Below are 16,870 nucleotides of genomic sequence, written 5' to 3'. Positions count from 1 at the left end.
GGATTAGGATTTGAATTAAGGTACAGCAAACAGTTTGTCATTAATATTGTTATTCTGAAAGTTTGATTTTATTTCTTTATGATCGTTGACTTGTTTGTGTTTGAAAAAGGAAAAAAACCCCAAGACAATTAAGTGAGGTGAATTTTTAGGAATAGAATACTAAACATGAGCTGATTCATTATGTAAATTTTTTTTTAAAGCATCACAGAGGTTTGTTCATTCAATTCAATTCATTTTTATTTGTATAGCGCTTTTAACAATGAACATTGTCTCAAAGCAGCTTTACACAGACAATGTGGTAATTAATAGTGAATGTTCTTTATAAGTAAGTTTGTCCCTGGTAAGCGAGCCTATGGCGACTGTGGCGAGGAAAAACTCCCCGAGACGGCATAAGGAAGAAACCTTGAGAGGAACCAGACTCAAGAGGGAACACGTCCTCATCTGAATCTGACCGAATGTCCATTTATAGCAGATATAAGATGTTGTGGGGTACAGTGACGATGATAAGAAGCGAAAAGTAGTCCTAAATCAATGTAGCAGACTGTGAACATTAACTACTACTAGTTCTTACTCGGGAATTTCATGGAACCACCCAAGGCGTTGATAAAGCAGTAGGTGGCTGTTATACAGATCTATTATTCCAATCTGGACATGAGCATCTATCCAAAGATTAAAGTAGGAGATGTACACAGTAATTAAAACCTACATTGCTGTTTTGTCCATTTTCAAAACAAATGAATAATTAAGCTTTCTAAAACTTCTTTTATTAGTTTGCTGTCTTCATACAGTAAATTGTGAATTTTCATGAATCTGAGCTACATTTAGCTGCATTGTTTTATCACTGAAGTAACTCATGTTGGTTTGCTAGTTATAATGTGGAAGAGTGTGTGACCTTTGTCAAATTATTAATATACTGTACATCGATCAGGCATAACATTATAACATTAGTACATTATGAATGGTGAGGTAAATAACACTGATTATCTCTTCATCATGGCACATGTTAGTGAGTGGGATTTATTAGGGAGCAAGTGAACATTTTGTCCTCAAAGTTGACGTGTTAGAAGCAGGAAAAATGGGCAAGTGTAAGGATTTGAGCGAGAAATTGTGCTGACTAGACGACTGGGTCAGAGCAGATCCAAAACTTCCTGGTCTGCAGGGGTCAGTGTCTATCAAAAGTGGTCCAAGAAAGGAATAATGGTGAACCGGTGATGGGGTCGTGGGCGTCGAGGATCATTGATGCACGTGGCTCATGTAGCTCATGTAGCTTAAACTGCTGAAGAAGTTCATGCTGTTAATACTGCAGTTAGCCACTGGGGGGCCTCAAAGACATCTGTTCAGAATTCTGTTGATCTACTTGAAGGTTTTTGTCTTGGGATGTTTTAGAAGGATCATAAAAGAAGCATAAAAAAAGAAAAGGAAATTTCTGAAACTGCTAAAATTGGGTTAAGAACTGTCAAACACATTATTAAAACTATGGAATAATAGTGGTGAATTATCGTTAGCACCTAATTAGCCCAAAAAAACAATCTCGTCTGTAGTACACAATATCTTTTAGGAATAAACCCCATTTCAAAATAGTTAAAAGTTTATTAAACAATCAACATTTTTTTAAGATAAAAATATTGTTTTGGATCGAAAAGTATGCCACCTCTCAATCACCAAAAAAAATACAAAAAAGACAGGGCAATTAAATGGAAAATCTTGTTAAAACTAGCTTATCCCCCAAACATACACAAGAATGCAATTCGAAATCATTGGGTTATAGATTACATGTTACATTACATTTCTTAATATGATCATTTTTATTTTTATATATATATATATATATATATATATATATATATATATATAAATCTTATGTGTTGTTCACTTACACTAGCAGATCGCGAGCATGTGCTTTAATGAACATTTTGTTTTTGAACATTAGATCTCTTGGTAGAAAAGTCTTTAATTTATTTATTGATTTGCTCATGTAACTGAGATGCCTGCCTGGTATCTTCTTTTCAGAAAAAGGCGAGGCCACACAAACACTATCGTAACGACACGAAACACATTTACTTCCTAAGAGCATTATAGTTATACATTTCCATACCTTCTTGTTAAATCCAGTCCCCCGGCTGCTGTTGCTAATTTAATACGACAGCTAAAATCCCAACCTCTTCTCACACATCACTAACAGTCACATGGTCTATTTGTTGTGACACAGTCACGCACCACTGTGCTGTGATCGGTTTAAAAGCTCATGTACAAAATGAGCACTACCTCGATGCTAATACTAATTAGCTAACAATCCTGAGGTACCAGTGGCCTGTGATCCTGTCCCTTTCATGGTCTCAGATCCGCCTGATTCACACACCATACCTCTGGATGGAGTTTTCTCTTTGGAGACCACTCTGTGCATTGGATAGTTCTACATGAACAGCCTAAAGATCCATGACGTTACTGAGAAACTATGAGGATGGATTTGGACTGTAATTATTATAAACAGTCGCTAGAAAGATTCAGGAATGATGTCTCTATGAACAGTTCTGCTTTTAGGCGTCCATCAGTGCACAGCACATCTCAACAATGGTAATACTATAATGAATGTACATTAGGAGTCACCAAAATAAGGATGGGTTCTCTGTTGCGTCTGGTTCTTCTCACAGTTTCTTCCTCATACCGTCTCCATAGGGAGTTTCTCCTTGCCACTGTTGTCACTGTCTTGCAGAAATACATAAATTCATATCATATTTTATAAGCTCTATCTATGTAAAGCTATGTAAAACTATGGACAATGTCCATAGTTAAAAGTGCCGTACAAACACAACTGGACCGAATTTTTTGTTATTGTGTACACCTTTATATTTATACAGTTAACCAATCATGTGAGAGCAGCACAAGGCACAGTAACAGTTACAGGCCAAGCACTTAAAGTTCCCATCAAACATCTGAGACCTGGACCTGGTTGTTGGTGCCGGGTGGGCCGGTATATTTAATAAAGTAAAAGCTGTCTCAGTCAGGGTTATTTTATTTATAAAAAAAACAAAAAAACAATTCTTTCATACAGTCATGCTCACACAAACATCTCTGTTTAAAACAAATGTACATTTATTTTTATTATATAAATTATAAAAATAAAACCTTAGAATATAACATCTGTACATTAATTAAAATTATATTATACATTTGAGAAAAAAGAAAAAAAAAAAAAACAGGAAATATAACACTCAGGAATAACAGGTCAATCTATAATCATTCATGAATTTTTTTAGACAGTGTAAAGTATTGTATGGAAATCATTCTTTTCTTATAGAGATAAATATGTACCTATGATTATCATGCTACCATGTGCTGACAATAGACTACATGTTAAAGATCAAAAGGCTGAACGTAGAATCCTGAGTGTTACATTTCCATCACACAAAACGGACACGTTACCGACGCCAAAAACCAAAACAACTAAACAGAGGGATCACAGGAAGACAGATGGCAGTGACACACTGAACAGACAATAATTTAGACTGTTACAATGGTGGAAAGGATTAAATATGTCACAACAAAATAAACAATGAAATATTAATGAAATATTCACAAAAATGTACAATATTTGTTATAGACATTGTTATGACTATTCAACAAACCTGTCAAGTGAAAAGTGTGGCTTTAATTTCGTAATATGTCCATAACCTTTTCATTTTCAACACACATTTCCCTGCTTTACTTTGGTGATTATAGTTTCAGCTTAGAATACGATTTCTATACGGAAACTAATACATACTGCAGTAAGATGTTTATTTTTTTCACTGAATGTATTCAGAAGTGTTCTGGTTTATTTATAAGGTTAAATTAAGACATATACTTAAATCTTTATTGATGGGCTGTTAAGATTTCACCTGTAGCTCTTATATGACCATATGCATACCACCGCTGCTTTCAGCACATTGGTCTTGCTGCACCTCTTAGTGTTCCTGTGCAGTGGGCAGACGTGGTTTATCTTTCCATCCCACCACTGAACACCTTTGCAGACCTACTGTAATAAGTTACTAGTGAACAATGAGAGTGCGAAAACTTTAGGGAAACTTAAAGCTGATGGATCTTTTGGTGCTTCAAACTCAAATACGGTTTGGTCCGACTTCTCGCTTCATGAGAGTCCAAGACGGATTTGGATTTTTCAGTCATGGGCTAAGAACAGCCCAGATAGAGGTTAAACATGCACACATGCCACAATGAGTACATGGAGTGTGTGATTAGGCTGAGGACAGTGGGTAAAGCAATTACAAAAGCTTGATTCTATTCCTTTGGCCAGTAACACACACTTGTGAACACACACTGTGCTAGATCTAACCCTAAGATCTTAGAGCTTCTAAATAAGTGTGTATGCATGTTTGCAGGCCAAATGACTTCATGTACTTCATTTAAATTGTTGCATTCCCAGATTTGCTACAAGCTACCACACAAACTCATAGGTAGTGTCAAGGATGTACATGTGTTTTATGTGTACAGTTCTGCAATGTGTCCTCAAATGGAGCTCTCTTCACACTGTGCTAATGGTGCTCCTCTGAGCACATGTAGCTTAGCAAGTTCTTCCTCCAGTCCTGATAGTCCTTCCCCTATTTCACTAAGTCCGTCCCCTAGTCCCTCCTCTTCTCCTTCAAGCCCTGCCCTCTCTCGACCAGGGAATTCATCCACCAGGTGGAGTGATGTATCTTGTAGCTTAAGTCCACTTGAATTAGTATAAATATAACCACATTTCCTCTCAGAAATATGACCTCCATGGCCATTTAATGTCCCGTTTCTCTTCTCTGCAAAGGGTACTGCCTCAGAGAACAGACTGGAGCTGCTGGGTGACTGCGGCGTATCTGAAGAGGGCAACAGGTCCCGCCCCTTTTCTGAGGTTGATGATGAATGACCACCTCCTCCTCTCTTGTGATGCCGGCAAATAAGACACACGACAAAGACGCAAACTGCAACACCAACGAGGAAAGACAGTATGTAGCTGGCCACAAACTGACGGCTGGATGATTGCAAGGCGCTCAAACTGGCTCTCGGCTCCTGCAGCAGAAGTCTGAATGCAGCCCTGGGACAGGCTGGCTGCTCCCGCCCGGCTTCCTCACAGAAGCACATGTAGGTGCCATTGCTTTCAGAAGTGACCCGTACCTCCAGGTCAGAAAGATGGCGTCGAGTGTGTCTTTGGGGTGGGTGTTTCCAGTGACAGGGACGAGGAGAGACCTGAACACAGGGCAGCAACACATGCAGCCCCTCTGATACAGGCAAGTCTTTTATCTCAGGAGAGCAACGTTCTGCACAAAAGAGCGGGGGGGGGATTTTAAGCATAGTAATTCAATCTAGTTAGAAAGTTCATTAGTTTACACTAAATGAAATAAGATTAAAAAAAATAGTAAAAGCATTCATTTGGGGTGGAATTATTTCTACATAATTATCAGTATCATTTTTATCCTAAATAATATTTCAAATGAAACATGGTTTAAAAAATAAATTAAAAATTCGAACAAATCAGGTTCCCTGACTAAAAAAGAATAAGATTCTTACCTGTACTACTTCCACACCGACTGATCAAAACATCAGATTTCAGCACTTCCCCAGATCTGAAAGTGCAATTGTACAGACATTAATGAAAAATGATATGTAGTATGAGTGTGTATGTGTGTGTCTGACTGACTGACTCACTCTGTGGCAGCCAGGCTACAGGCAGCCTTGTTTATGCTCCACACACAGCCGAGGGAATGTGCACGTGCACACATTTCACAGGAATTGTAGAGAGAGCAGCCTTTTGCAGGCAACTTCACCAGAGAGTTTGGAGAACCGACCAGAGCGTCATCCTGAGAAGGAGTAAAGAGCATCACAGTGTGTCTTGTATGTGCATTTGTGCTTCATTTCACAGAAGAAAGACAAAAACAAAGTAGGTCTTGGTGTTGCACGGACTCAACAGGATCTCATGTGCCCTACACTAAATGTCAAGTCTAATACTTTTTTAATAGCATCCATGCATGTTTATTAATGCTCTACAAACAGCCATATAATAAGTCTTGTGCAGGAGACTCTCTATCTACCTAGCTTTGTTTATCTGTTATATGTGGTATTTGTTTACCTTGTATAGAAGGATATTGTTGATGGACTCTGATGCTGGAAAAAGAGGGATTTCTTGAAGTAGAGTTGCATTCGGCCCGACTACTGCAATTCTGTGAAGCTCTCCGTGATCTTTACAAAGAAAAAAAGAACAATATATACATATACAGTATATATATAATATAACGAAAGTCATCGCAGGGCACCATGTACACACACAGTGTCACACACTTTTTTTTTTTGCATCAATCAATTTTTTCACCTGTCCCAAGATGCAGAACTGTAGCATTATGCTTGCTGTTGGAGAGAGGGGTCAGAGTTACAGCCACTTTGGTGTATGTAACTCCGTTCCTGACCAGTAGAGGTGCTGCCACCACACTGTTCTCCATGAGAGGGTGGTCTCGCATGAATGTCAGCACTTTATCAGGCAACTTCAGAGACGAATCGAAACCCTGTGCTTTCAGAGCGTTGTTCAGACACTGTGGCCCGAAAAGAATGAGAAAGTTATGTTGTTAAAAAAAAGACTAAAGAATTGTATAGGTAATATAGTAATGATTATTAGTGCAGTGGAAGTGTACCTGGCCCGGCCTGGGTGTAGGCACTGGTTCTGGGTTCATCCAGTTCTCGCAAGTCCTCTTAAGCTCTTTAAAGGGTCCATCCATCACCTTAGTGATGTCCTTTAGACTGTACACACACACTGCAGACATTTCCTCCCTCTCCCTACACACACACACACACACACACACACACACACACACACACACACACACACACACACACACACACACTTTAACTGCATTGTGGATGTATAAAGTAGAACATTTATGCTGGTATGTAATTAAAGCAGCATCAAGTATCTATGGTGCAGATTAAACCCGAATAGAAGTGGATCTGACCCGCTCTTCACTCACCACTGCGAGGTGAAGATACCATAGAAGTGTGTGCTGCTGGGGTCTCCTGGCTCGTGCTGTTTGGTAAAGACATCAGTCAGAATGTTAAAGCGCTGACCACTCCCTCGATCCTCACACACCAACTGAGCCTTAAGGAACGTTGTCCAGCGCCTCTGTAAGGTCTTCATGCCGCCGATGTCAGACTAAGAGAAAAAACGTGCACACATTTAAGGGGAGGCCAAATCAGTGCATTATAACTCTAAACATGTGCAATATTAATGAAAAATAAATCAAATAAAAATGTGCAAGGACAAACAAGACAACAGATTCTGTCTCCTACCTTACACACTCGAGCCACTCTGGGCACTTTGACCTTGGTGTAGAAGTCATATTCTTTGGCCACTTCAGTAAAGAAGAAGTAGATCTTGTCATCTTCGCCTGTTGGGTTGTTGTTTTGATCCTCTTGGATAAAGGCTGAGCTGACAAACTCGGGATCTGCACTCAGATAAAACAACTGAATTATAGGACAGTGGTTACAGTTTAAACTGTAAACAGTACATTTTATTTTGGAGCAACTAAAGACAAACACACACAACTGTTTCTAAACTAAAAAGAAAAGCTTTCAATCAAGCAGTTATAAGTCCTACAAATGTCTGAAGCCAAATACGTGGCGCAGACTGTACACTAGACTTTCAAATGTGTCATGGTTATTCAGGTAACTGTACAAAAGGCTGAATTGGAACCAGTAAAGACTGAACTGTACACCAGTTAGTGACTGTGCTACACTGGCATTTTGGGTGCACTCCTCAAATACACATAATACAATAAACAAAAATGAATGATGTGAATCATTTGTTTAACATATACAGTAAGTGTACGTCCTATTGATGGTCATCTATAGTATCTTTCTTAACAATCTAGGCTGCATGATCTATGTATCTATGAATAAATATGATAACCAACCATTAATCTGTTTTTTTGTGTAAACAAACACTGCTCACAAGTGCAATATACTTGTATTATGTCTCCACATTTTATACATTTCTTCCTTTGAAAATTTTCCCACTGTGGGACAAATGAAGGTATATCTTATCTTATTGTCCTGTCGTCTTGTTATTCTATACTTTAAGCTGTTATATTTATTAGACAGCCTTCTTCATTGTGCAGGTAAAATGAGTAGATGAGATTTTTCTAATGTAGAATCTCAGGGTATTATGTACCACCACCAGCCTGTTATACACCAAGTATGAGGCTTTTCTCTGTTTTATATATCCACAAGGACATTCGGCACACTTTGCACTTTTCCGGCATTTATTGCTGAGCTGGAGGGAAGAGTTGCAGCTGACGGGTTGCTCAAGGCCATAATGGCTAAAGGTCTCTTCAGCTACGAGTGCTACAGAGTTGTTCATCATCCAACCCCCACGGGTCACTTGCAGTTTTCCCAATGTGTGCAGAACCACAAAGTTTTTCTATTGAATTTTTGTATGCATATTGCATGTTGTCTGTGTCTCTCACCGCTGAGCCAGTTGATGGACCGTTCGGTCCGGATGCGCTCTTGCTCAACGCCTGTTGCTCTGGAGATGTCAAAAAGAGTCCCCAGGAAGTTACTTGTCGTTGCAGTGTACAGAATCCCCCCTGAGAGAGAAGAAGAAAAGGAAGGGGAGAGATGTAAGAAGGAAGATAGATAGATAGATAGATAGATAGATAGATAGATAGATAGATAGATAGATAGATAGATAGATAGATAGATAGATAGATAGATAGATAGATAGATAGATAGATAGATAGATAGATAGATAGATAGATAGATAATATCAGTTATGTTGAATTTGTATAGTTTATAATACACTATGTGTTTTTATACTCGTACTCGTCTGAGCAGTAAGTGCCACCCCACACATGCTGCATACCTGCCATGACCGCAGTATAGTGCTGACTGGGCTCAAAGGGGCATTTCCCTTTTCCAATCTCCATCTTATCCGTGCCGTCCTCAAATTTTTCCAGCGTAAAATTTGAGATATTCTGAATGAGAAATAACAAAGAAATGTATATATATATTTTTTTCTGCTATTAACGCTTCAAAACATCTAAGCAACCCAAATAAATAACTGAAAAGTATGAAATGAAACAATGGTCACAAGCAAGAAGAATGTTAATCAGCTTGTATACAACTTGTCACTCCATCTGCCACTACGCTTTAGTATCACATGGTGGCAGGCAGAAAATTATGAATGAGCCTGTGAATGTGTTTGTATTTCTGTCATATCAATGTGTCTTTGACCATGTGTGCTTTTGTGTGTTTGTCATGCAGGGTGATGTCTATAATATGATGTTTGAATGGGTGGTAGAGAAATGAACAAACATGCAAACACACTAGAGCGCATACACTTACCACAAAGGCACACTGGGGGTCGAAGGCATATGTGCCACAGGCATAAATGCGGCCATCACCTAGGAACTCCAGCAGACGGATGTAATTATTGCAGTCAGCCTGATGGGGACAGCAAAGTGCAAACTGAGTAATAGAGACTGAGATTAGGAAATAAACTTTATTACAGTTTATTAAGTACTAATTATTATACAGATAATCAAAACACAATTACATTAGGATTAAAAACGGTTCTTCTTTATTATTATTATTGGTCATCGAATACATTATGAAGCCAGACATAACAAAACCAGGTAATTTCATTCATAAGAACACTGAACTTTGTTCTGCAAAGATGCTAATTGTCTAAAACAGATTTCTTCATCCAATGCATATCGATTTCTAACAATGTTCACCTCAACTCTATGTTGTCAATCTTCAGAGCACAGCAGAACATCACAGTCAGTGTAATTAAATAGTACATACTCATGAAGATGCAGAAAGAAAGACTGTTTCTGTTCATTCTCACTAACCTGAGTTTTCATTCATCATCTTTTAAGAAAAGTGTAGAAAAGAACACAAAACACAGTGTGTACGGATGATATTAGTATCGTACAAGGATGAACTACTACGCATGTTTGAGATGAGAAGCCAATCAGGATGGAGCAGTTCCTGATTTTAATGTGATTTGAATGACGTGAACGTGTGTAATTCAAATGAACAGCATGTGTACATACTCCCAACACTGCTCTCTCTCTCCACTTTTAGTGCCTTATATGCCTTTTGTTTGCTTTATCCAACCTTTGATTGCCTCCCTCTGAGTCTCTTCCCAACTGTCAGTCATCTGCAGCCCCCCAACATCACCATGGAACAGCATGGTGGGTAAGACGGCAGCCACTAAGTGGCCTAATTAACTCTCACTCTCTCTCTCTCTCTCTCACACACACACACACACACACACAGACACACACACACGGTCCCATGTGAAAACCTCCAAAGAGAGCAAAATATTCTCCAGCCTATTAATTATGTTTTCTTGATAACAGCAGGTAAACCATCGATTTGTACAAAGTTGGAAATAGATTTATTTATTGATAGTGGAATTATATTTTGTATGAAACATGATGTGGTAGATACATAAGTAAATCACACTTTAACCGACTTCCTATTGAGTCTCCTGAGGGCCACATATACTTTACCAACACACAATAAGACACACCCATCTACTCACCTCTGTCTTTCCTTTCGTCACACATGAGCTGCTCTTCTCTTCTGTAACATTCCACATAATCTATAAATGGAGAAAGACGGAAAAGGTTACTTTTATTGTTTTGAACAAGGCTTATTTTCTGATATGACGGCCCGATGTGGCAACAAACTCCCTACATACAGGAGAATGCCTAAGCACAGAGCTAATCTAATTTACTCGAGGGTTCAATATCTATACATGATATCAATGATACTGTCCAACCACTAGGATATAAAACCTAAGGAGAAAATGTACAGAGAAGAGCAAGTGAACTCAAAGCTGTTTGCATGAGATGTATATAAATGTGAACCAGATCATTTAAGCTTAAACCCACTGGAAAAAAAAAAAAAAAAAAAGGAAAAAAATAATTTACATTGCAAAGCAGCTCTGACGCATGACTTGAGCAGCCAAACTCAACATTCAAGCAACTCTTCATCTTGAGTGTTCATCTTAAATAAAAACTTACCTACATGTTTACATAAAACAAAGAAACAGTCTCTGAGGTGACTTCCCTATAATGAAACTGTTATACCTGCCATATGATATTTAATGGAACACGATATCTGAGTGAGTCATGCTGCCACAAGGCAACAAGCTCAGCACAAGCTGAGCCATAGAGATACCAGACTTTACTAAACCAATAGATGCGGTTATGCTTGCTTGTGTATGCACACACACACTCACATCATAATGGGTGAAATCGGGGGTTGGTTGGTGGGGGGTAATTTGGTTAGGTAAATGGACCAGAAAGAAGTGATGAGGTCACTGGTAGAAACAAGCGCACGCGCCATTCTTTTTGTTGTTGTTTGTTTTAATGAAAAACAATTTGCCTTCATCAGATTAGTAATCTCCTTTTCCCAGTACTCTTGCCCTGATGACTATTTGGAATCATAACCATGTATAATGTGGTGTTCTCATTTGAGAATGAAATCATTTTTGCAACTGCTCATCACCTCCCAAAATAAAAATAGATCAGTTCAATCAGCTTCAAATAGGGAAAAATGGTTCAATTATCTTGTAATGTATATTTATAAAAAACAAACAAACAGTTTTGTTACTCTGCAAATGATCTTTGCCTAATTTCCCATGTTATTTGCCTGGTAGACAGTTTCTCAGTTGCTATTTCAGCCTTGCCCTTATGTTCGTAAAAAAAAAATCCAAAAGGCAGAATGAACATTACCTTGCGATACATTAATGTTTTGGCAGTGTCCACAGCAATGATCGCATCTCGTGCCCCCAGGTAGAGCATCCCAGTATCTGGGTCCAATAGAAAAGTGCTGATGTTAGTCACGTCGTTGAATTTCCAGTGGCCACTGGTCACCGTCGAACTCAATACTGAAAGAGAGAGAAAGAGAGAGAGAGAGAGAGAGATGGATGAATGGCAAAATACCTATCTGTCAGCAACCTTATACAACTAAACATTTTTAAACACTAAATTATAGACTAATGCTATTCCAACAACAAGAAATAACATTAACAGAAAACATACACAATAACAATGGTTGCACACTCGAGTTAGTGCATTCTGTTGAGTTGTATCAGAAGTGTTTATATTGTGAATAGAGGAAGTGTTGAGAGTGTGAATAATTAACTGGGTTTAAATTGGAGCTGTATTTTTAGTGGAGTTGCTCAGGGCCAGCTTAATGAAGCTTCTCTACTAATCTGTGTACTTCCATTAAAACACAGAACACTTCAATCAATTTAGAAAAGATCCACAACAGTGACTTGACCTTCGAATGTTTTTGGGTGCTTACAAAGATTTCTCTGAAGGCCTGCATTTCATAATTAAAAGAATGTAAATGCATGAGTGCATTTATTTATTCCCATTTTAGATAATATGCACGTTAATCATTTCCCATGTTTGTTATTGTACGCAGGCTTTTTTTAAATTTCCACTTGGGAGGGAGAGATTCTCAATCAGACACACTGCCTGTGTGAGCTCTACCTCTCAAAAGGGATAAGTGAAAAGTTTTTCCCAAGCAAGATAATATAGAGCAATTGTTACTGGGCCGCACAGAAAAAATACATAACTTACATTATTTCCGTTATATTTATTACCTGATTCTGAATGATGTTTTATTTTGGAAAATTTCCTATACCTATATTTACTATTTACTATACCACATCTGTCTATGACTCACTCTTGATGCAGGTCATGATGCCTCGGTCACATGGTTACCTACATCCGCTACCTTCTTAAAGGAACTGCTCCAGCCGCTAACACATAATACATTACCGCTAAATTTAAACCCCTAAGCCGACAAGATGAACAAAAAACAACACAGTGGATTACCGTTTATTATATTTAGAAAATACCAGTTTTTATGCCGGGCGTGTCATTTTATTTTGTTGTATTTGTCCGCCACACCTTAGAGACCGGTCTATAAAAATATTGTCTGACATTAAACCGGTCCGTAGGGCAAAAAAAGTTGGAATAGGCATATGTGATTAAAAAATCCTAAAAAAAAAAGTCTTACAATTAGATACAGTATGTAGATCAGATTTTGTGTACAGTTTACATGTTGTGGGTTGGGCTGGGATTTTTAAAACATTTATTTATTTATGTATTTTTATTAAAAGGTTCACATGATTATTTATAGAAAGTACTGAAAGTCAACACCACAACTCAAGTGTCTGCAAATATCTTCAGATATCTGCAAACACACACCACTGTCTTCAGGGAAATTACTAATGCTGCACAAGGCTGAACATTTCACTCTCACTGGCTTTTTTGTTCAAAAAGCAAACACAATATCACACTTATCATACAGTCAGCATGAGAAAAGATACCAGCCAGTATGAGGTGAGATCAGGGTCATTTTTTTATTAGTGGGCTGAGCATGACGAAAAAAAGAGAGGAACGAAATATACAAATCATTTCACTACAAAGCCCCTTTTTTGTTTAGCAAAATTTAAACTTAACACCTCTTAATATGTGGTGTGTGTGTTTCATGCAGAAGTGTACTGCTGGATTTCTTTTTCTCGATGTTCTCACTGTGTAGGTCAACTTGCTCTCACAGGGGTCACGAGGATGTTGATCTGACGGAGGCTCAGCCATGCGTGCATTGACCCTATAACTTGCACGGCTCAGCCTTTTACACTGTGATGAACACAGGTTCGGGTTAGTCTCTCTGGCAAAAAAAAAAAAAACATTGCATCTATGTAGATTGTACACCTCTATGCCACTAATAATGTAGGTGTGTCCCCCTTAACATGTACTTGTCACAACATATTCCATTGTACTTTATTATTTACCACACATACTCACAATTAATCAAAGATGTAATTAAATAAATGTGATCCTCCTATTGCTGTACAGGTCATGAGTGCATGCTCGCTCAGCCATAAACATCTCTACTTCGTACAAGTGACTAATACATACACAAGCTTATGACAACATATTCAATGTCAATATTTGCCACCAGTGATGACTAAATCTTATATAGACACAGCTCTCTCCGAATCCATAAAAATTAAACCCTACATTATGTGCATCCTGATTGTATAATAACACAATTACATGAGTTGGGGTTTTCCAGGGAAGGGTGTTGGGCTTCAGGTTTAAAAAAAACAAATACTAATTTTTCCACAACCTGTATCATCTGCATACATTGCTACCGTAACATGTTTTTCCCTGGAAAAAAACCTGCCTCAGAAAAAAAAAAGCTCAGCACTTAGATAATAGAAAACGTAGATAATGCTAACTGTTTCTGGTGCAAACATTTGTGATATTTTTGCAAAATGCAAAAAATTCTTCATTTTAATTTCATGACATTAAGGTTTGGCAAACAAACTGTTAAGAAAGTAGCTTTTTACTTACTTATAATTGTTTTATAGATTACTATCTACTTACCTGAGGGGTAAAACTTCACTAAAACAGTTCTAATCATAAAGTCCTGGGGTAATTTTCTATTGTGCAGGTGCTACTCTGATTTTAATAACTGCCCAGATCAGCCAGGTCAGGGATTTCCAGGATCTTCTATGAAAATAATTACAAGGTATATTACCTGCTTTATTTCCCCCCATCAAATGTTCAAGCAGTCATCTGATATTTTAAGTGTGTGAAAAAAGAGATTTTTTTCTACTTCCTATGAATTTCTATCCTCCTTTACTACATGCTACATTTTCAGGTGGAAAAAACTCATTTAATGTAGCGGGGTACTGCAGAATTTATAAAAGAGCCATTATGATGGCAGTTATAGGTGTGAAGCATTGCGTTGTATTCACAAATGACAATATCAACATTTTATTAAATAAAGAATGACTAGATCATTCACAGTTAAATATTGGTATAATGCAAACATTCAGGTTAGTAAGATAAAATAATCTCCTGTCGTCATTTTATTGCTGTTTAAATGAAGCGTTTGGTCACTGAAGAGCAATGTGTAAGACATCCCTCCAATAATCTAATCCATCACCAATCTGCCTTTTTATCCCCTTGTACCTTTTTAAACCCAATAAAGTGAGTTTTGCATTCATGTTATACAAAACATTTGAACTTGATCATTTAATTCAATAATCGTCTTTACACTAAAGTGCCTTTAGACCTATAAGGTTTAAGAAAGCTTTTTAAAATGTGTATATATGGAATACACATTGAATTTTTAATCTGTGGTAAACACACACCTTACAAATAGAAGGGTTAAAAACACTGTTGGTTCGTATTTTTACGTTTTTTTCAAATACATATCACCAGCAGGAGAACCTTTCATTTTACAATAAAGACATTTCCCAAAGAAACGTGCATTTGTATGCTGTAGGCTTTGTACAATTTCTATCAGAGGGGAGAAAAAAAAGAAATGCACAAAGACGTCCCATTATTCTGACTGAGTGAAGAGAGAGAAATGATTCGCGGACCAAATTAAAGTAAATGATCCATTTGAGCTGTGCCGTAAAAAAACCTACTTTGAACATCAATCCAAGCATTGGAATACAATGACACATTGGAAGATCTTTCTATTAAAAATTTCAATTCCTGATTGCGTTCTCTGACTTTACTTTTTTTTCGCTTCTCTCCATCTGTCCCCTAAAAGCTTGCCAAATGGACCCACACGCTCACCCATTTTCCCCTCTCCCACCCCTGAAATAATTCAATTCAATTTTATTTGTATAGCACTTTTAACAATGGACAGATAATGCGGTGATAACGAATGAATAAGATGTTTTTATAAGTACGTTTGTCCCTGATAAGGGAGCCGGTGGCGACTGCGGTGGGGGAACAACTCCCTAAGATGGCATAAGGAAGAAACCTTGAGAGGAACCAGACTCAAGAGGGAACTCATCCTCATCTGTTGCAGACTGTTGACATTAACTACAGTCCAAATCCAAATCCTCAGAGTTCCTGTATGTAAATATCATCCCAGGACTGAGATTGAGGTACAGACGGGGAAAGATAGATATCAACCCTGTCCCTGGAGCAAGATTCTCAGAAATGCCCTTGCGCTGAACATTTTTTCTGTCCCCCTAGGAATGTGTGTGGTAATATGATGTTAGGTTCTTTGAGCTACACCATCTGCCCCTCTAGTTTACATGAGTATACCATTTCCTCCTTGTGTCAATCTATTAGTCTTATGGTGTGATGGAGAGACACAAATATTGTTTGAGTGTGTACACAGGAGCAGGAAGAGCACATTTTTTTTCTAGCCTTATTAGAACACGGAGATACTCAGCAGGTGGTGCACGGTAACAAATAGCGCCAAAACTCTCTCAGTTTCCAGCAAACACACACGCGCACACACACACATGCTTAGTCCGGAGCAGGGGTCCGTGATGGCAGCAGAACAGAGAGATGACACTGGAGTGCTAAGCCTGAGTGCTGGCCTGCCATGGAGGAAACACAGCCAAATCCTACACCACTCTGCTCATTAATCATTTATCCAGTTGCACTCCATTAATCATGAATGAAAAACAAGCAAGACAGACAGAAAAGGCGAGAGAGAGAGAGAGAGAGAGAGAGAGAGAGAGAGAGAGAGAGAAAATGGGACATGTAAACATACTTTAGGGTACAGCAATAAACAGCGGTGGTGTTTTAGCTTTTTTTTTTCCTCATTCTACTTGTTTCCTGCTCCCGTCTTCTATCATACAGCGCTACAACCTATAATAAGTAATAATCATCTCTTTGATTTTGCCAGACGTCTTCCCAGTATGTTGCTTTTTCTTCCTTCCCATCGTGTCAGAATCTCATACTGATGCCATCTTCTTCCCTGTGCCTCTACAAAATGCACCCTACCCCCACACGCCTGCTGCTACATAAAGCCCCACAGCAAGTTGAGTGTGCTGTATAAATGCTTT

General features: G+C 38.2%; 1 protein-coding gene across 3 annotated transcripts in view; it reads right to left on the bottom strand.

Moving 5' to 3' along the window:
• Nucleotides 1–2,922: 2,922 nt before the first annotated feature.
• Nucleotides 2,923–16,870, bottom strand: part of sema4f (sema domain, immunoglobulin domain (Ig), transmembrane domain (TM) and short cytoplasmic domain, (semaphorin) 4F) — a 51,416-nt gene continuing 37,468 nt past the window's right edge. For 2 of the 3 annotated variants that reach the window (XM_046851568.1, XM_046851569.1), the window contains 13 exons: nt 11,760–11,914; nt 10,562–10,621; nt 9,355–9,453; nt 8,873–8,984; nt 8,478–8,597; nt 7,303–7,457; nt 6,984–7,165; nt 6,651–6,792; nt 6,335–6,551; nt 6,095–6,204; nt 5,674–5,825; nt 5,536–5,591; nt 2,923–5,285 (listed from right to left, as the gene is read on the bottom strand). In XM_046851568.1, coding sequence (XP_046707524.1) covers nt 4,504–5,285; nt 5,536–5,591; nt 5,674–5,825; nt 6,095–6,204; nt 6,335–6,551; nt 6,651–6,792; nt 6,984–7,165; nt 7,303–7,457; nt 8,478–8,597; nt 8,873–8,984; nt 9,355–9,453; nt 10,562–10,621; nt 11,760–11,914 — 2,342 coding nt within the window. In that variant the 3' untranslated portion in view covers nt 2,923–4,503. The remainder of the gene's footprint in view (nt 5,286–5,535; nt 5,592–5,673; nt 5,826–6,094; nt 6,205–6,334; nt 6,552–6,650; nt 6,793–6,983; nt 7,166–7,302; nt 7,458–8,477; nt 8,598–8,872; nt 8,985–9,354; nt 9,454–10,561; nt 10,622–11,759; nt 11,915–16,870) is intronic. The other variant, XM_046851570.1, reaches the window with a different exon arrangement.

This window comes from Silurus meridionalis, chromosome 6 (assembly GCF_014805685.1).
Source record: "Silurus meridionalis isolate SWU-2019-XX chromosome 6, ASM1480568v1, whole genome shotgun sequence".
Taxonomy (NCBI): Eukaryota; Metazoa; Chordata; class Actinopteri; order Siluriformes; family Siluridae; genus Silurus; species Silurus meridionalis.
Note: the sequence above shows the minus strand (reverse complement) of the source record. Positions and strands in the feature narration are given on the sequence as shown.